Source organism: Solanum dulcamara, chromosome 1 (genome assembly GCF_947179165.1).
Source record: "Solanum dulcamara chromosome 1, daSolDulc1.2, whole genome shotgun sequence".
NCBI lineage: Eukaryota > Viridiplantae > Streptophyta > Magnoliopsida > Solanales > Solanaceae > Solanum > Solanum dulcamara.
The window spans coordinates 10,028,185-10,048,837 of NC_077237.1; the positions used below are offsets into that span (position 1 = coordinate 10,028,185).

General features: G+C 35.8%; 1 protein-coding gene across 1 annotated transcript; it reads left to right on the forward strand.

Moving 5' to 3' along the window:
- The first annotated feature begins 6,978 nt into the window (after window positions 1-6,978).
- On the forward strand, window positions 6,979-19,485 carry LOC129901471 (prolyl 4-hydroxylase 1). The gene is made up of 12 exons (XM_055976665.1): window positions 6,979-7,287; window positions 8,977-9,024; window positions 11,380-11,445; window positions 11,884-11,936; window positions 12,892-12,957; window positions 14,142-14,216; window positions 15,909-15,983; window positions 16,232-16,302; window positions 16,396-16,447; window positions 16,549-16,638; window positions 18,172-18,264; window positions 19,150-19,485. Exons 1-12 carry the CDS (start codon window positions 7,224-7,226, stop codon window positions 19,255-19,257), a joined length of 861 nt encoding a protein of 286 aa, XP_055832640.1. The 5' UTR covers window positions 6,979-7,223; the 3' UTR covers window positions 19,258-19,485.
- The last annotated feature ends 1,168 nt before the right edge of the window (window positions 19,486-20,653 follow it).

Consider the following 20,653-nt stretch of genomic DNA (forward strand, 5'->3'; position numbering starts at 1 on the left):
TAGAAGAAATGAGTGTTAAAATTATGAATGCATGATTATGAGTCTAAGTGGGAGATTGTTGGGGTATAATATTAACCAAGTAGTTGAATTATAGTATTTTATTTAATTCCTTGTAAAGACTTTTTATTTTATTTTATTTATTATAATAAAGTCTTTATTTAAATAGATCGTTATGTATATATGTGTCCATTGCTTATATAGTAGATGATTTTGTGTATGGAGTAATTTAACTCATACATGGGAGATTGAAATTATCGGTTCTTATAGGTTATAAATTAAATGTTCACAATCAAATATGAAGTTGGACAAACATATGGATGATTGTAGCACAGGATTAAATATTAATTGATCTTAGTTATGAAAATGGTTAAAATCCAACTTCTTGTGCTAGTACATTTTGTATTTATTGAACGGACCAATTAGAGATATTTATTTATGTTCTGAATATTGATAAATAAATTTTTTAGTATATTATACGTACTTATACTCTTAATCTTGATATAGTTATTATGATCTATGTGATTTGTTTTGTTATTTTAATCTATTAAAAGGTAAGACTTTTTAATGAGTCAATAAAATTCTAGTAGATTGAAGAATGACTAATTACATTAGTGAAATAATAATTAGTTGATAGAACCGTGTCTCAGACTCGAGATAGAAGACACCCCTTTATGTTTACTAATAAGTTTTCACGTGAAAACCCTGCAGGTGAATTTTATATCGGTCATGTAAAATAAGTTAAGTATGATAATAAATGATTAAATTAGTCGATTAATTAAATCTTTTAGAAATTTGAGTTAATCGATTAGTTTCAGTAATCCTAACACGGAGAATTAAATAAGATGTAATGTCAGATTTCAAAATTAATATTGAGGAGTGCAATTACATATTTTTAGTACAATATATGTAATTTATTACGATATGGTTAATTCATTTTTTGCGAATTAATATTGTAATTGGAAGCCTCAGTTAATAAATCTTTGATCCCTACAATGCTTGACTAATTAATCAGGTTTTGAAAAACATATTTCGGAAGAAGTACTTTAATATTGATCTTTTGGAAGGAACAAAATCAGTGTTTTAAGAATTATTTAAAATGGATGATTTGGAAAACGTTTTTAATTAATAGGAAATAAAAATGTTTTTAGCATTATTGGATTTTAATGGGTATTGATTACCTTATTAATTAACCCTTAAAGCTAATGAATGTTTCTGACTCCTAACCTTCTCTCCTTTTTCTGAAATTGGGGATAAATAGAAGAGTTTTTCTGTTAAGAAAATCATCCCAAGTTTTTAGAAAAACTTTACCCACACAAGTCACTGGTGATAGAAAAGATTAGTCAGGTAATCATAAAAGGCTGAAGAACTAGATTTCCTGCTGTAAATAAGGTTATTGAAAGCTTTAACAAATATGTTATGCTTTTTACTTTTTGTTTTAGTTTATATTATTAGATTAGTATATAAGATTACGATCCAAAATTGTGCTTCCGTAATGTGTATAATTCTTACACTCTAACAGTTCTCTCACGGTCCATTCTAGATTTCGATCGCTATACCACATACGCATTGTTTAGTTCTCTTAACACGTAACGTACGTGATAATGCTCTTAAGGGATGATACACCCTCCTTTTTAGACCATCAAAGTTGATCTTGAACTTCATAGTCTAAAAGGAGGGTGAATTATCTTTTGAGAGCATTATCATGTGAAGCTTATAAACATTAAGAGAAATTAAAACACGGGTAAATCAATTTATTATATATATTAAACTGTGAAACTCAAAATAAAGCACGTACCTCAAAATCAACCATCTTAATGCTGAGCTTTTCTATTTCTTGATGTGACCCTGGCTTTCTCCACCATTCTGCGACATTTTCACCGTCTACTGATTCTCTTGGAAGCTCAACCTTCCTCACGTCCATTATTCTCTTCATTGCCAAGTTACTTGCTTTGTTAGTTAGAGAAGCCAAGCTGCTCCAACAAATCCTAGGGTTGATATAGCTATCTTTATGAGATCAACTGCACCTTCAACTCTTAAGTTATGAGTAACCACAGACAAAATCTGCATCCTACATTTTCATCTGGAATACCCAAGGCGATTTCAAGTGCATCTCTTCTGATGCACCTGAAATGGAGAACACCCCAATCAGAATTCCTAGAGAACAATAAACACCTAAAGAGAAGACCAATAAATTAATAGCAATAAGAAAACTCACACCCATTCCTTCGAAGCATATTGATTTTCTAACGGAGAACACACAAAAAAGTTAAACTTAAGAAAATGCTTCAAATATTAGTAACTCTATTTTCACGGAGTTAGATTTCAAACTAAGACCTCCGTACGGCACTTGAAAATTTACTCACGAATCTTTCACGGTCTTACAAGCTCAAGTAAGCCTTTAAGACTAGATGGCTAAGGGAACGCTAGATTGTAAGAAAGACAATAGAGCTTTTATGAAGAAGGCTTTGTATTACTTGGAAGAATGCTTGATTTCTTGATGATTTGCTACAAATGAATGCCTCCTCTATTTATACTACTCCTTAGGGGATTAAATGTAAATAAAAATTACTACACAAGTCCTTCCATATTTACAAACTAATCCCTCTTCTAGATTTTTCTACACAACTAGAAGATTCTAAGAACTTTCCATGCAAATTCATGGAATTCTAAAGTCTTCCAAGAAAATTCTCCACATGTCTCTATAACCTTCCTCTATGGACTAGCATTTTTCCTATGTAAGGCTTCCACATGAGCAACTTTGTGACATGTGGCACTTATGTGGCGCTTATGTGGCATGATAATGTAGCGGGTCATCACATTCTCCCCCACCTAATGTTGTGATGACCTCGGCTCACTGCTGCTACAAAAGCTCCCAGATTTTGTCTTTAAGCTGCCACAAGTCTTCATACCGTTCTTATGTGGCCTCTTTCAGTAAATTGTCTCTTCCCGTGGACGAGGAACATGGCAGTGGCCTGTTGTCCCGATTTTTGCCATGTTTAGTCAACACTGGCCTCCGTCCTTCTTGGCACCTTAAAGGCAAGTGTCTTAACTTTTTCGGCATCACACCCTTCTTCATGCAAGGTGGCAATGCCTCTCCAACACCATTGTCTTCGCTTAAACTCGCAATGCTGTCTATGAACGTCGGTACTTCCTCCTCTAGGCCTTTCTCAAGCTGTATGGCCAAAAGTTGGGTTGGTCTTTCCATCTTCGGCACCTTGACTAGGGTCACCATACACGATCCCTCTTACTTCATAACCAAGAGTTATTGGAGGTAGGGGTCGATCACCGTATGGCATCGCTGGAAGAACTCCTGCCCAAGGATGATATCAAAGATATCTAAGGGAGCGACGGTAAAGTTGGTGTTACCTCGCCACTTGCCCAATGTGATGTCTACTCCTTGAGCGACTCCGCACACCGGTGTTAGAGGTGCATTAACCGTCCTGAGGCGGGCGTCACTTGGACTGTAACTTTGCCCCAACTTCATAGCTTCTGACTTGGTCATTATGTTGGCCTCTGCACCTGTGCCAACCATTGCACGAGCAAGTCGTCCATTGATCATGATGTCTACATAATGTGCGCCGTACTCCTTCAGCTTTCCTGATTGCTTTGCGATAGCTCCGCATAGTCCAATCAGGCCTAATTGCGTTGTTTCTGAACCTTGCTCTTGCCCTTGTACATCTTTCTCCTTCCATTCACGTAGGATGGCACCAAGGTTTTTTAGTTCAGGACACCTTACATATCCATGCAGCCCTCCGCATATGTAGAATCCATTCCCCTTTGCAGTCTGTGCCTTTCTGCCGGCATCGCTTCGTCTTCCGGCCTTCTTACCATCGGACTTAAGGTTGTCATGGTTTTTGGGATAAGGTTGTTTCTCTTCACAACCTCCCCCACCTTGTTCATGACTACCTATCATCTCATCTCCTCTTCCTCGGTCATGCTTATCATGCCTGAAGTTTGTCAAAGCTTTGGTTTGTGTGACAGCTTCATCGATAGTCCTGACTTGTCGGTGTTCCAACTCCGTCTTGGCCCAATTTTGTAGCCCATCCATGAAGTGGAACAATATGTCGTCATCCATGAGGTTGGGAATATGAAGCGTGAGAATAGTGAACTCCTTCACATAGGCCCGTATGCTATCCATTTGCTTCAATTACCGAAACTTGCGTTTGGCCTCATAGATGACATTGTTGGGGAAAAAGGCCTTCTTAAACTCGTCCCAAAACTGCTCCTAGGTGTGATTATGCATAGACCCTTCCGATCTCAGACTCCTTGCGCTTCCACCACAACATGGCCATCTTCGAGAGATATAACATGGCTGTGTTGATCCTCGTCTCGTCATTCTTCAATTTGTTACACTTAAAGTAATTCTCCAAGTGCCAAAGGAAGTTCTCCACCTCTTGTGCATCACGGGCACCTTTGAACATAGGTGGCTTGGGAGCCTCAATCTTGGCCTCCCTGTCCGCGCTGGACGTCACACATCTTCCCGCTTCCACATCTCCCTTGAGTGCTGCCATCTTGGCCTTCATGGTCTCTATCGTGCTCAGAGCGTCCATGAGCCGACACTCTGAGAAAGTGATTGTCTCCTTCATCTCGTACTCGGCCACCTTGCGCACCTGCAACTCCTTCTGGATGTTTTCATTCTCCTCAAAGGTGAACTCCTCTAGAGACTTGAACTTGCCGTCAAACTTGTTCAAGCGCTTTCCCAATATCTCTACGGTTTGCCGGGTAGCATCCACCCTTGAGATCCACTCCATGTCGGGCGTGACGTCCATGGGCTCCTCGCCTCGCTCATCGTCACTTACCTCAGTGGCCGAGGGTGAGTAGGATGTTAGGGCCTCACTTGGTATAGGCTCAAGCGACACCTCCTCATTTCTCTTAGAGTTTTTCTTTCCCTTGCGGTGCTTCTTTCCAACATCTTGCTTGACGTTGGTGGCGGTAGTGGCGTTGATGTCTCCCTCACTTGCCATATCCCTTAGTAGAACCTCGCTCTGATACTGTCACAGATTTAGATTTTAAACTAAGACCTCCGTGCGGCACTTGACAACTTACTCACGAATCTTTCACGATCTTACAAGCTCAAGTAAGCCTTTAAGACTAGATGGCTAAGGGAACGCTAGATTGTAAGAAAGACAAGAGAGCTTTTATGAAGAATGCTTTGTATTACTTGGAAGAATGCTTGATTTCTTGATGATTTGCTACAAATAAATGCCCCCTCTATTTATACTACTCCCTAGGGGCTTAAGTGTAAATAAAAATTACTACACAAGTCCTTCCATATTTACAAACTAATCCCTCTTCTAGATTTCTCTACACAACTAGAAGATTCTAAGAACTTTCCATGCAAATCCATGGAATTCTAAAGTCTTCCAAGGAAATTCTCCACATGTCTCTAGAACCTTCCACTATGGACTAGCATTTTTCCTATGTAAGGCTTCCACATGGACAACTTTGTGACATGTGACACTTAGTGGCGCTTATGTGGCATGATGATGTGGCAGATCATCACATTATGCTACAAAATATTTGCTAATAGAAAATAGTAACGTGAACAAAATCAAACATCAAATAGTTAGGGTGCGTTCAAAATTATTTTTCAAAAAACATTTTTCAGTTTTCTCATGTTGGAAAACTTTTCTTCTCGAAAAAACAAGTTTCTTGTGTTGACTAAGAAAAAATGATTGAATTTGCGAATATTAAATAAATATAATTTGTGTTGACTTGATTTCAATATCTTCAATGGAGATATTCACATGCACGCTTGGTGAATGCACCAAACTAATGAGCAAGTAATGATGTTGACAAATGTCACGTATTCAATAAAAGAATTTGATTGTTTATAAAGGTGATGATTCTACTGCTTTTATATATAAGAGTGACTTATGTAGAGTTGATTGTCAAGAATTAATCCCTCTTGACTTACGATGAATAATTGAATAAATGATATTTAAGAGTGAGAATAGTAGCACCCAACGTTGCCTATGGGATAGTTTCATAACGAGCTAGCTATTAACTTTTCCTTTAGGCACTCCAAATCTAATCCGGTGTTATTTCTACCGAGTGAATCGTACAATATATTTTTGAAGTAACCTCATTATTTTTGTTTCCTTCAGCGCATCATTGCATAGCTCGATCGCACATTTTGTGTAACTTTATCTTGCACGATTCTCAGTACCTTTCACATGTCATTATTTAATACGAGATGTCTTAATTGTTTTACCCTACTGACACTATACACCTTTCCCCTTTCTTCTTACGTCTTCTTTCCTACATGATTCTGATTTAGTTCTCATAATGTTTCACTTTTTTTAACCAAGTGTGGTGAAAGACAAAAATGAAAAACAAAATGAAATATACTGAATTTAGCATGTGCAATCATCAAAGTAGAGACGTTGCAAATTATCCTCCCTCTAGGTAATATTGTAGTTGATTTTTACACTTTTTTTTCTTGAATTCGATTCGATCGGTTAGATCAATTTTGAGATAAGTTTTGACATTCTAGCTATTACAATATTTCACTATAACGGTTTGGTTTTCTTCAGAATATATTTTTCATGTATATTTTACTTCTCCATAACAACAATGACATTCATTATAACAGTACAATCTTAACAAAATTATCCCCGTTATAGCAGTCATATTAAAAAATTATATGATAATAGTTTGTAAGAAATATATTATGTATAAAATAAAATATTAAATATTTATGATAATCATCATTAATATCATAGACATAGTAAAATTCAAATACAAATATCTAAAAGTATATTTAAATGATGCTCCTCCTACGGTCATAACTTCTCGTGGAATAACTACGTATGTTTATCACTTTTTACATTCATACTTGTTTTTTTATTATTTTAATTGTTAGATACATTATTTCTTCTCGATACACATAATCATTAGACTAATTTTTTTTACTATTTTTTATTTTTTATAAAGCTAAATAAAATATTAAAAACTAAAACCCAAATACCAAAAAGCATAGGTCCGTAGAGCAGAGCCAAATCTATGGGCTACGAGAGCTGACTTTTCAATCTACACTGCATAACGTACAACATATCTGTAGTGCATTTTGCAAAAACGGCTCTTGGTTTGCCATTTTTTCACTTAGCCAATTACTCCCGGAAGCTTTCGAATTGACAATTTCCTATAATCAAAATTGAAAACCCAAACAACAAAATCCTCTATTTTTCAGTTCAGATTTCGAGAAAATCTTGCAAAAAAAGATGGCGACAACAATGAGAATTGTTTTTGGGCTTCTTACACTTGTCACCTGTGGAATGATTCTCGGTAAATTTCTCAATCTTTTTATATACCCAATTTTCCTTTATGTATGTTTGTGTTGAATTTGTCGTTGTTTTTGTAATTCTTGATTTTTCTCCTCCGGCATTTGCGGTATCGATCATAATAATCATCAGTGGTGTTGATTGGATTGAAGTTAATTTGAACTAACTAAAAACCCCATTTGGAAAAAAAGAAGAAAAACAAAAGGAAAAATAGGAAAATGGTGATACATATGTGTATTTCTTTTGGAAATGGAGGTGTAAAGAATGAACCTTTAGGGGGCGGGGTGGTGAAGGGGGTACTTGGGTTTGATCCGTTATCATCATTCTTGATTAGGATGGTAGTTTTTAATTATTATTTTTTTGAAATTTACATTTTAAAGTGGATTTTTCTGATTTGGTTTGGGGAGTTTGATACATGATTGTCAATCATCATTCTTGATTGTGATCTCAAGGAGAAAAAGAAAAAAAAAGAAATGCTGATTGCTTACTAAAGATAAGATTTTTATGTGAATTGTTTGTATGGCATGGTAGGATGGTTAATTTATGAAATGAACTCACTTCACTTAAGCTGGGAAAATGGGTAGTTGTTCTTTAAAGGAAAACAAAAGATAAAAACGAAACGGCTAGATTCTTCCTTAAAACTATGAATTTCCAGATTCTTTATTGGGTTGGAGGGAAAGTTTACTCTTGGTTAGCTTCATTGCTTTCTGATTTTGGTTCATGTTATGGTGTAATGGGGATAACAATTAGTATTATTTCCCTCGTGAAGCTGTAATGTCTTACAGTTAGTTCAGTTTTTTTTTTTTTTAAGTTTTGATCATCCCCTGACACTGCGGTTATAACAAAAAAGGTGAAAGTTTCATAATTACGGTACATAATTAATTCTCTAGTATAATCACAAGTACTTGTGTTATGAACGTTAGTTGAGTAATATAAGGTTCTTACTAACAAGGGTGAAGTAATGCAAACTAAATCGGTGCTTTTATGAGATGAATGCCATTGATTTCTGGAGCTACAGAATGATCATTATTTCCTTCTTTTTCGTTCATGGATTAATGACACAACACAATAAACTTTCCTATCATTCACTATTAATTTAATTAAATCTGAGAGTCCTGGACAATAAAACATAAGCACAGCAGAGAAAATTTAAAAGAAAGCATTCAAAACACTTGTAGGAGCATGAACCGTCAGATATTGGATAAATCTTTGGAAACGATACAGGCGGTTTTCTTTCATTTTGATTTTTCAGGTGGACAGACAACTATGTAATTCATTGTTCAACTTAAAATGCTGGAACAAGTAAAAGTAATCTTACTAGATCCGAAGGGTTTATTATAAGACCCTGATCCTTGACCATACCTTCGTGGTCTTAACTCTTATCCTTCAAAAAGAAATTTGTGGATTTGCTTACTTTGGATTTTTTCTGTTTCCCGTCTTCTATTCTAGCATATATATTTTGACGTCACGGGTTCAAACCCTGTTGCTGACAAAAGCCTTGTATTTTAGTGGAGAAGGTAGAAAAGTAAAGCTTTTATCCATCGAGTTCCGAACCTTGCGCCACTGGCTCTCTGGGATTTCTTAGTTATAAAAAAGAATATAATACATATTTTGAATTTTTCGGATATGGACCTTTGGTTTTCCTGGTTGGCTTGTTGCTGAAACTGATGAATTTTTCTCGCATGATGTGCAGGAGCTCTGATTCAATTAGCATTTATTCATAGGATGGAGGACTCACTTGGTAACTTTTCTTGGTTTAAATTATTGTTTTTCTTTTATTTTATGTTCTTGGAGGGTCTAATATTTTCTTGGTTTCTTCATCGTTCTTCTCACTCGTAGTTGCTGTGGTATCTAATAATCAAACCAGTCCTCCATGTTTCACTGAGGCCAATACCAAATAATCATTATCAATGATCTTATTATTAAGGTTTACTATTGGTGGATCCTTTAACTAACTATTTGGACAATTTTGGCAGCTCATCTTAGTGAAAGTAGGCAATACTCACTCTAATTATTCCTTTCTTTTGTAGTTAATGTGGTTTCTACTTGTCAATCAGATACCAGTGGGTGCAATGTCAAAGAATCTCTACTTAAGGTTCACTTTCGAGGGATTCTTAATTCATACAGTAGCTAGTTGAAAGCTTTTGACACGTCATTTTGTGCTTAAGCTTGGTAAAATTAGGGAAGAGTTTTCATTAGTAAAAAAAAAAAGTGGGGAAGACTTTTATGAATTTGAGAGAAAACAAATATGGTGTTATAGAATTAGGAAAAAGTGTTTTGATGATTCGCATGTTATATGAGATTTTTCTCTGCTTTCAATATTTTTTTGATGACAAGGAATACCCACAGCCGCTACCCTTTGGGTGCGCCCAGGATAAAATCTCCGCTCCTATACAATAGCTCGCAAACCACACAGGAGAGTTAACTCGCACCAGGAAAGCTCGACCCAGAAGACAAACCCTTTGCTTTCGCTGGCAAGGGGTTTCGAACTTGAGACCTCCAACATGGAAGTCCCAAGCCCAAACCACTGGGCCATCCCGAAGGGTCTGCTTTCATTTTTTCCTTGTAATAATTTCTTAAATATGAACCAAGGTGGTGTCAAAAGCATATACAACATGTGTATGACATATTCTCCTTTTTCTACTGGTCTTACCCAAAAATCTATGCACAAAAGTATTTTCTCTTCATATTAAATATATTAATAAACAAATCTGATCTCTTCTACTCCCACATGCTGTTCCGTGCTACAAATCAATCTTCTGTCCTTCTCATTCCATATTGTCCAAAACATGCGCAGTGGTGCTATTTCATAACTGCTCTCTGTTCCTTCTAATTTCCTTCCTCTTCAAGCTCCCTGCAATCTCATAGAGTGTTCTTGATAGCAATCCAACTAGTTTCTCCTTTTTCTACTGGTCTTACCCAATTATCTATGCTCAAAAGTATTTTCTCTTCACATTAAATGTATAAATAAAAAAATCTGATTTCTTCATACTCCCTTATGCTGTTCTGTGCTCTTCAATCTTCTGTCCGTCTTATTCCATATTGTCCAAAACATGCGCAATGGTGCTATTTCATAACTGCTCTCCATTCCTTCTAATTTTTGGTCTCTTCGAGCTCCCTACAATCTCACAGAGTGTTCTTGATAACAATCCAACTAGTATTAAGTGCTGAGGAGACGAGATCCACTGTTGGATGGCTATCGCGTAATGCAACAAGAGAGATGGTTAGTGTGCTCTCAGCACTCTTGCATATACACCAACTCATCATAGTCCTTTCAGATTGTCAGCCATGAAATTCTTTTTCATGCTGGACCTCCTTAAATTATCAGCTGTGTGAGTTGTGTTTTGTGCCACACACCACGTGAAGAAAGTGACATATTTGGCGCCTTCATATTCCATATTTCCTTCTACTCAGTGTTACTGCCCCAACTTTTTTCGATAAAAATCCTTGTAGCCAGCCCGTATCAACCTTCATATTCTCCTTCTCCTATATTTTTAGACGATAAATTCTGAGAAAAGATTTCTGACTTTCTTTGACTCTGAATTCTGGATAACCTTCCCGAATCTTATGTCCCAATTTTTTTTCTTTCCCCGTTAGATCAGCCATTGTTGTGCCTCTCACATACACCATAGCATGCAATAAAAAGATGCTTTCTTTTGGTTTGATGCTATCAAATTTCCCAGACTCAAACTTATCATGAAAACGACCAGTCCGTTTTTTGACCATGGATCAGGAACACGGGTAGTTGTCTTCTTGAATTCCATACTACTTTACTTCTCCACTTACATTAAACAGACATAGTGTTGCTTTGTTTTTATTCTGCTTCTGTTCAAACTTCTAATGATTTGTTTATCTTTTAGAGTACTTCATCAAAAACATTTTTTTTAAAAGTACCAACACAGTAAGATCTTTTTTGAGAAATGAACACTGTAAGATCTTTTTTGAGAAATGAACACTGTAAGATCTTCCTGTCTAACTGCTCCTTATGCTGTTTCACTTCAGATGTTAATTGTAGTCATTACTTGAGATGTTCTTAGTATTCCCTTAAGAGTGTCCTCTTTGTCTAATGTAAGTTCCTGTAACTGACTTCCTGCAGACAGAGAATTGTCTTTTGGTGCAAAGCATGCAAGTCTAGCTGGCAGCAATTTTCCATTAACAAGAGGTTTGTGTTGTTCTGTGAATGTTTTTAGGCTTGCATGTGCTCTATGTTGTTAAAGGCTCGATTGAGGTGCGCTCAACCACTGAAGCTTGGTGCAGGATGAGTTGGGTGCTTCGCTCTCTCGAGGCATTGCTTCAGTGCAGGCACCGAGAAGCTAAGGCATACTTCGCATAGACTCTTTCTTGAAGTGCTCAGTACCAAATAATTAATATAATTGGCAAAACAATTTAATTAAAAGAATATTTTGAATAAGTTTGTTTACATGGCAATTAACCAATTTTGTACAAGAAAATTAGTTACTAAACCTGAATTAGAAGCTTAAAACTGCATAATTGCATCTGTATATTTTGAATGATTTTGGAACTTGATTTATATATTACTTGTTAATTTTTTTGACATATTTGTTTTTCAATTAATTAATCAATTTTTGTTTGAGTTCAGGAATCTCTAATTGGGATTATGACAAAGAAGCCATAGCACTACGTATAGGATATGTAAGTCCAAGGAAAGGAAATGGTCTCTGTTGTTTTCTCAGCTTCTGTGATTTGTCTGTGAAACTATACAACTCACAGTTTGAATATGTTGCATTTGCATGATTGTAGTCGGAAAACACATGAAATACATAGTTTTGTGATAGAAATGGTATTAGGTTGAATTTTGTCTTTGGAATGAGTTCTTAGTAACTAATGTTATCATTTTTGGGTTGCATTTTGTCTTTGCTCCCTGTTTATAATTTCAATTTGAAGGAAAAAAACTATCTTTTGATTCTTTTCTCAACACCAAGCCATCCAATGTACGATTTATAGTAGGATGTAGTGGTAATTCTGCTTGTAGTCATGTATTTAGCCATGTTCCCTCTTCCAATGACTTCTCCTCGTGGAAGTAGACAACACAAATTGTTTACCTTCTTGGCCTTCCTAGTAATGTTAGTCAAGTAGGTTGGCACTGGGGATGAGGTTTGTGTATGTAAATGTACAACCAGTAGGTCTTTAGATGGTGACATGTTGATCAGGTAAGGTCTTAGGTGAATGAACAAAATGTAATTTTCAGATCTCCAAGGATAGGAATCAACCGACCCATGTTCTCATGAAACTGAGTTTCTCGTTCTGTCTTATGTTTTGACCAGCAGAGCCTACTTGGTTTAGAAGTGCCAGACTGGGACCACTAGAATCACTTCTCGGGAAATAAGAAAGTCATGTTCATTCATATGTATGGTCTTCGTTTTTTTGTTTTGAGCAAATAAATGGAGAATCTCTTCATTCTCAGACTTAGATGAACCAGTAATTTTTTCCTCAGCTGACAACTAGGAGAATGTGCCTTAGACAAAATCCATCCATATTTGGACAATGTTTTTCTGTAACTTAAACTGACTAGCTGCATGAATGCCATTGACTGCTAGTTACTGCTTCATTGTTTTAATTATGTTAATTTGTCATAATGCTGGTGCAGGTGAAGCCTGAAATAATTAGCTGGAAACCAAGAATTGTATTATTTCACAACTTCTTAAGTGCGGAGGTAGGCCAATTCTTTTATTATATCTTCCTTTCTATCATTGCATATCTCTATATGTTCTTTGAGAATATGTTAATTTAACTCTTTGTAATACGGCTAATATGTCTTTGGTGAGATAAAAAATCTTGGTTGATAATATAACTGATTAAAAAAATTCATGGTTGACAAAAGATGGGAGTATTGCCCCTAAGGGTGTGGCTAAGTTGGCAATGAAGTGAATTCAAACCTTAGAGATCAGGGTCCAAATTCCAGCAGAGACAAAAAAAAAAACAAGGTGCTTTTCTATCTGCCTAAGCCTTAGTGGGTAGAGTTGCCTGATGGTCTGTGCTGTTGGGAGGTAGCAAGATATCTAAGGTGCGGACAAGCTGGACTGGACAAAAAAAAGGCAGCCCGGTGCACCAAAAAGCTCCCGCTATGCGCAGGGTTTGGGGAAGGACCCCAACTACAAGGGTGTATTGTACGTAGCCTTACCTTGCATTTCTGCTAGAGACTGTTTCCAAGGCTTAAACCCGTGACTTTCTGCTCACATCGCATCAACTTTATTGGGGTATAGAATGTTTAAAGGTTCTTTTATGGTCCTTGCTCCAATTTTACCAATAATATATGGCTTTTTTGTATACCAAATACCAATATATAGACTTCAACTGCATCTTGGGTTTCCCCAATATATTTCAGAGCCAGAAGCATGTGTGAATTCAGAAACATTGTAATAGCTTCTCTTTGGATTGAGAACTGCTACCAACTTCTCATTGATACTCAAAGTGAGACATTTTTAGTTAATTTAGTCTAGCACAATGTGGAACAAATTTCATTGTGCTTAAATTGCTCTTGCTGGATGTTTTTTTTTTCTTGTTCTTTTGCAACATTATCAAGTCTTTTGTTCACAAACCTTGAAAACAGAAGAAGAAGAAATCAAGTGTGAAAAGTAAGTTAAGAATGTTAAATATGAATTTCAATTGAACAATCGAGTATAATGCCTTGGCCGTATTTACGGCTGGATGGGGGAGACTGAAAAAGGGGTGAAGACGTGGAAGAGAATATGAATACATTAATCCTGATCTTTAGATCAAATATATGGATGGTATTACTAGGTCGTTTACGAAATCTTGGTAGCTTTATTAATTTTTAAAAGTACCATCTATTCGTATTGATAATTTGGGAAATTATATTCTATTGTGCCTTCACAGGAATGTGATTATCTTAGATCGATTGCCATTCCCCGCCTTCATGTTTCCACTGTTGTAGATGCAAAAACTGGGAAGGTATGCACACTATACAAAATCATTCTCTCATATTCAGCATCTATTATGATTCATTTGCTTACTTTTTTTATTTTCATACATCCAGTAAATAAATGTGCTTGGTGAGTTGCCACAATTACTTAATAGAAGTTATTTTTGCCTATAAAAGTACTCTGGTTGAAGTTCAAATTAGAGTTTCTGCCTTGAAGTTGGCCTCTAGAGGAGCACTGACTTTAAAATACCTCTTCAATTTTGATTTCATTTGTGAAAGTTCTACCCATTTTCTATATTTGCCATAGAGGAGTTTAGTTCAAATCTGTGCTCTACAGTAGGGAATGGGGAACACATCAGGTTTCACTTGATAAATGGTTATGAAAGTGCTCCTTGAAAGAGGAATTCCTTGAATTGCTTCCGTTTGTGAGACATAGGCTACTATTATTCGATGTAGAGATAGCAACTCATGGAACATTTTATTTAGGAGAAGCTTCTAAGAACAGGAAATGGACAGCTTGATGGAGTTATTTGACTAAGCTGGAGAATGTAAGACTTCATCTTCAGGTGAAGAACAGGTTGAAATGGGGAAATAGTGAAAATAGAAATAGCCAGTTCACTGTTAAAGCATGGTTTATACCAACCATTACGGGGCCCACATAATATTTGAAGAATGGCTACATGATATGGAAAACAAGTGCCAACTAAGGTAGCCTGCTGCTGTCAGATAGCATTACTTGAAGCCTTCTTTACACAGGACAAACTTATTAAGAGAGGAGTCATTATGTGCAACCAATTCTAGATGTACATGAAAGAAGCTTAAGATTACCTCTTTCTTCACTGCCTATGGCAAAGGACATGTGGCATATGTTTTTGTGTCTTTTAGGGGTATGTTCAGCAATGCACTGCAGTCTCAGCGATTCAGCAATGCACTGCAGTCTCAGCGATGCCTACATTAGTTGGGACAATGGAGAGTTAGAAAAGCCATAAAGGGTATTTGGCAAATGATCCCAGCCTGCGCTCCCTGGTGCATGTAGAGGGAGAGGAACTACGGATGCTTTGATGGAATCTTAACTCCTAGTCATTCCTTAAAGACTGTGGGTGTCTGATGGACCTTCTATGCAAGTTGTGCAATGTAAATAATTTAGATCAGCTTATGAATTTTGTTAGCTCCTTCTGTATTAGGAGTTTCAGAATCAAACTGCACAAGAGCTATATCCTTTTCTAATACTTATTTGCATCTCGTGGATGCTTGTTAATGAAATCCTATACTTCATCCAAAAAAAGGTAGTTGCTTAGCTCTCTCGTCTAAAGGAAAAAACACTTAACGAGGAAAAAATAAGACATGCTTTAGCTCTCGTAGTTTGAAGGAGCAAGCTGTTGAAGAAATATGGCAACAATCATTTAGATGAATAGAACTTCTCATACAATGAACATGCTTTTTCGAAAGTTAAATGACTCCTATTTTTTAGGTTTGTCATTGTCCTTCTGAAAGACTAGTTTTTCTCAATCCTTTGTCAATCAACTAGATAGATGAAATCATCTTCTGTGCTTTTTCTTTAGATTCAAGCTACATGGTTTGATATTTTAGATAGTCCTTCGCGGTTTGATCTTGTACCACTGTAGTTTTTGAAGTGCTATGCATGGAATTTGTTATTCTGTTCTTCTCTTGTTGTAAGTGCATGAAGTCCAATTTGATTGATAGCTTTGTTTTTTCACTAGGGAATTAAGAGTGATGTCAGAACAAGTTCTGGTATGTTTTTGAGCCCTGATGAGAGGAAGTATCCCATGATACAGGTCCGTACAGCACAAGGTCCTTTCAATTCTTCTCTCGTTCTCTCCTCTTATTGAAGCATGTCATTATGTTTCTGAGTTACCAAGGATTTTTATCCATTGGGTTCCCTCTTCGTTTTTTTTTTAACTTGCCCTTTTTCTTTGTGTTTAAACTTTAAATGTTTTACTGTATAGGACATTGCGTGTGGCAACTCGTATTGATAGTTTTGGTCTTATGTTGGTGAAATTCTTTGCATTCCTGTAACTTTCAGGCAATTGAAAAACGAATTTCTGTATATTCTCAAATACCAGTAGAAAATGGAGAACTCATTCAAGTGTTAAGGTATGATTATGACCGTTTGGTTTTTCAGTTTTTCATTATGAGATGGCAGGCTGATATGTGTCAGTGTCAAGGCTAACATCTGCAGAAGCACAGGTATGAAAAGAATCAGTTCTATAGAGCCCATCATGACTATTTTTCTGATACTGTAAGTTCTTTCTCAATAGTTTGTTGTTTCTGTTATTGGTTTATTGCTCTGTTTTTCTATTTCTCTTTTCTAAATGAGAGAAATACTTTCTTATTTTTCAGTTTAATGTGAAGCGTGGAGGTCAACGAATAGCTACAATGCTCATGTATCTGAGCGACAATGTTGAGGGGGGAGAAACATACTTTCCTATGGTAATTACTCATGAGTGATGAAACCTTGATTAGTAGCTTCTTTTTTGTATTATTGACATCCAGTTTCTCTGGTTTCGTACTCTACTTGAATTGTATGAAATGAATCTACTGCCAGATGTCTTTATCATATTCAGTCAATTAGTTGATGAACAAAAAATATTTGTACTGGCATTTCATAATCCTGGCATTTAATGATACCTCATGTCTCTGTACCATCGGTTCAAGTGTCGTATGAGTATTTTCAACGTATGAATCAATATGTGATTACTTAAGTAGGGACCCCTTGCAAAATTTATATTATTTAGAATAGAACTGCTTTGGATGTAGACATTTATATGGTGCTGGAACTTGTCCATAGTTACCTTGTTAGCCAGTTATATTATCCTTCTGCCCTTTGCATTTGTTGATGGAAGAGTTGTCTGTAAGGAACATACCTAGTTTTAGTTGCAAATACTTTTCCTTTTATTTGATGTATGCTAACTTTACAAATTCTGGTTAGACGGCCTGTTAACAAAAAGAAAAAAATGCTTAACCAGTATTTTCTGGAGGAATTTGTTTGTTTTTCTAATATTTAGTTTCTTGAGGGTTTGCTTAACAAGATTTTTCAGCTGCAATTATTGTTCTTCTGTATTTATTGTAAATGTTACTTGAACACTTGTTTTCAGCAGAATTGCCTGAAGTGAAGGAAGTTATGATTTCTTCAGCATATTCTAATAGTATATTGGAATGATAGATTCGATTTATCTCCCCCCCTCCCTTTTCTTTTTTGCGAAAGATAAGTTTCAATTGATCTTATGTTGGAGAAATCAGTAAACATTCCATATTTTGTCTAAGTTCTCAAAAGGTTGGAACTTGATTTCTTTTTGTTTCATAGTTGAAGAGATGCAGAACTTTTGGGTGATTTTAGCTTTACTCTGTATCATGCAAGTATTTTTTGTAATTCTTAGAGACAATATCTTGGACTAAATTTTCCCTTGTTTTATCATGGGCAGAACATTAAACCGTTTTTTGTCCGAGCAAAATAATTATAATCCTAAATTGTCTAAATGAATTAAACCAAATTTTACAGCCTTTAACCTTCTCTGTCACCCTATAGTCTAATTTCTAATTTATTATATAACTAGTAGCTAGTGCAGATTTTGAATGGTGATTTGCAATTCCGAGAAGGTTGTAGGCATGGGAATGGTTTGCGGGGTCTGGAGCGGGGCAGTATAGGAGTTGAAAAAAAGGGGTGGAGAGGGTATTAAAATTCTACTGAGTTGTTAAGGTTTTATTTGATTTTGTTTGCCGCGTTATGAAAGGACTGAACTGGCTTATTTCAGACATGATTGTTTGCTAAGTCTATTGAGCACAACATTTCAGGGAGAAATACCCAAAAATTAAGCTATTATGTATGCTGTTCTCTGGAAATGTGTTACCTGGCCGTGTTGATTCCACCAACTTCGGTTTCCTTTCCATCTCTCTTGCATGTGTTTTTTTTTCTCCAGGTTTCTAATTTCATGCTCGTGTTTTAATTTCAAATACTGTCATCAGGCTGGCACTGGTGAATGTAGCTGTGGCGGCAAAATGATCAAAGGATTATGTGTAAAACCCACGAAAGGAGATGCTGTTCTTTTTTGGAGTATGGTTAGTGTCTTCACCTACTATAAACCTTTTCGCTGGAACTTTTGACAAAAAATTCGTCTATGAAACTCTCTAAATTACTTTGAAAATATTGGCCTAGTTGCTTTAAGATCTTAAGAACTGCATGACATCTTGTTAGTCGTTTGACTTGGCATCCATAATGTGTCATACGCCCAATATTTCTAGCCAAAGTCTCCTTAGTTGAATTTAGTTCCTTTGTGCATCGTTTTGATTTGACGGGATATGAGACTATTGTTATTTATTTATTGGATACAGCCAAAGTTACTAATCTTTGAACATGTATTAGACTAATAAAAGCTTCTGCCACAGAGTACCTGCACTATTAATTTAACTGACAATTATTAACATATAACAACATAGCTACTTTGGGAGGTAGAGAGGCTTTTTCCGATAGACCCTCAGCTCAAGGAAAAACATTTCAAAGCAGGTCAAATAAAAGGAAATAACGGGAGTGAAGAAGTCATGGCAAAATACTATAAGAGAGCATGTCAAAGCATTCTGGGAAAAAAAAAACGAAGGAAAAGAAGGAATGTTAGGAAAGGGACATCAGATGTGTTATTGAGGCCCTTGTAAATGCCAATATATTCCAGACATTTAGGCAGGTCGGTCTAGTAATTAGAGTTGCGCGTGATATGTGAGTGAGGCACACATCACATGTTCGAAGCCTGCCACAAATAAAAGTCTGATATGTAAGTGGAGAAAGATAGAGAGGCGCAGGTACTTTATCCAAGCTTCAAACCGTGTGCCACCGTCACTCGGGGATTTCTCGGTTTTCATATTAGTTCTTTAATTTGTATCATCTTAAAAAAACCTTTTTTTCTGAAACCATGAATTCCACTTGATCAATGTTTCTTTTTTCCCATTTAGGGGCTTGATGGGCAATCAGACCCTGATAGTCTACATGGAGGATGTGAAGTACTCTCAGGAGAGAAATGGTCAGCTACTAAATGGATGAGGCAAAGAAGTGCATCATAAATTGCTCATATATCTTATTTTTTTGTTTTATACTGTATCTTGATAGGAAAAAAGAGAAAGGGGAGTTATATGACATTTGTAAAATTAGCAACACATGAACTGGAAAAAATGTAGCCATATATAGAGTTTACTCATTGAACTAAACTTTAGCCATCCTAATATAAGTGACTTAACTCTTCATTTGGCAACACAGCAAAGAGGAGGGAAAGGAAAATTTTAAAAAACTTTGGGCCATTGGCAGTTATGCTCTTATTTTGTGCTGGTCATTAACTTATGAATAAAAAAAATTGCGTAAGGCATATGTATATATTTTCGTATTATAATATTGTTCTAGTTATGCCCGGCATGACTTCGGTTTTTAAGGAACTTATCCCTCACTGGACTTAAGTTTAGTTGCTAAATGGCAAATTCTTTAAATTTATTCATTTTAAGGGAAAGAAATTAAAGACCAGAAGCAGGCAAGCACAAATTGGACTCATGTGAAACCACAAGTAGTATTGTACATCTGCTTCTGACAGCCCAACATAGGCAATTATAGATAGACTAAAGATTATACACAATTTTTGTGTGCTTGCTTTGTGCATCCGCATAATAAAAATATCGTCTGTTTTTTTTTATTATTTATAATTATCAATTAAATTAAAAAATATTAATGTATCAATTCCGCAAGGATAATAAAAAGTTTAGCACTTCTCGTTCTTATTACTTTTTCAACATGAAAACAAAAAATACAAAAATCAAAAGGTCATTTTATTCAAAATCGTTAAGAAAGTAGGATTTCTAAAGGCTTTGGCTTTTCTTAAAAAAATAAAAATATTTAACGGTTAATTAAATCGTTTAAGAAATTGGATGAACTGGCTCCCACGACAATTCCATAGTCTTAATATCGAAATTATTTTCGAAACTTAATTCGATATCGATAAATCAACAACATTTTTTTCAATTTGAGTTATTGATGATGCCCTGAACCCCCTTAATTACCTCTTACATGTTTTCCTTATTTATCAGTGTATTGAATGCTTAAATAATTACAAGTTGTTAATTTTGAACTTTTCGATATAACTAACAGTCATCCAACGAATTGTTTGTGTTGCCAAGTTTCAACACGTTCACTGAATCCTTGGTGATATTTGGTAGTAGGTAACCATCTCCTTCAATTGGTTAACATGAACTTTATAAATTGCACTTCCAAATTATCAAGTATAGCTCTAGCTACTAGCCCATGGTAGGCATGATATGGTAAAGTGAGTGGCATGTAATAATACATGTAGACACACATAATACACACAATAAAATTAAGTCATTGGTTGTATTACTTATAACCTATAGAATTTTATTGGTGAACATTTAATTACTTGGAGCATGAGGTCGAACTTTATTATCCATACAAATTTTA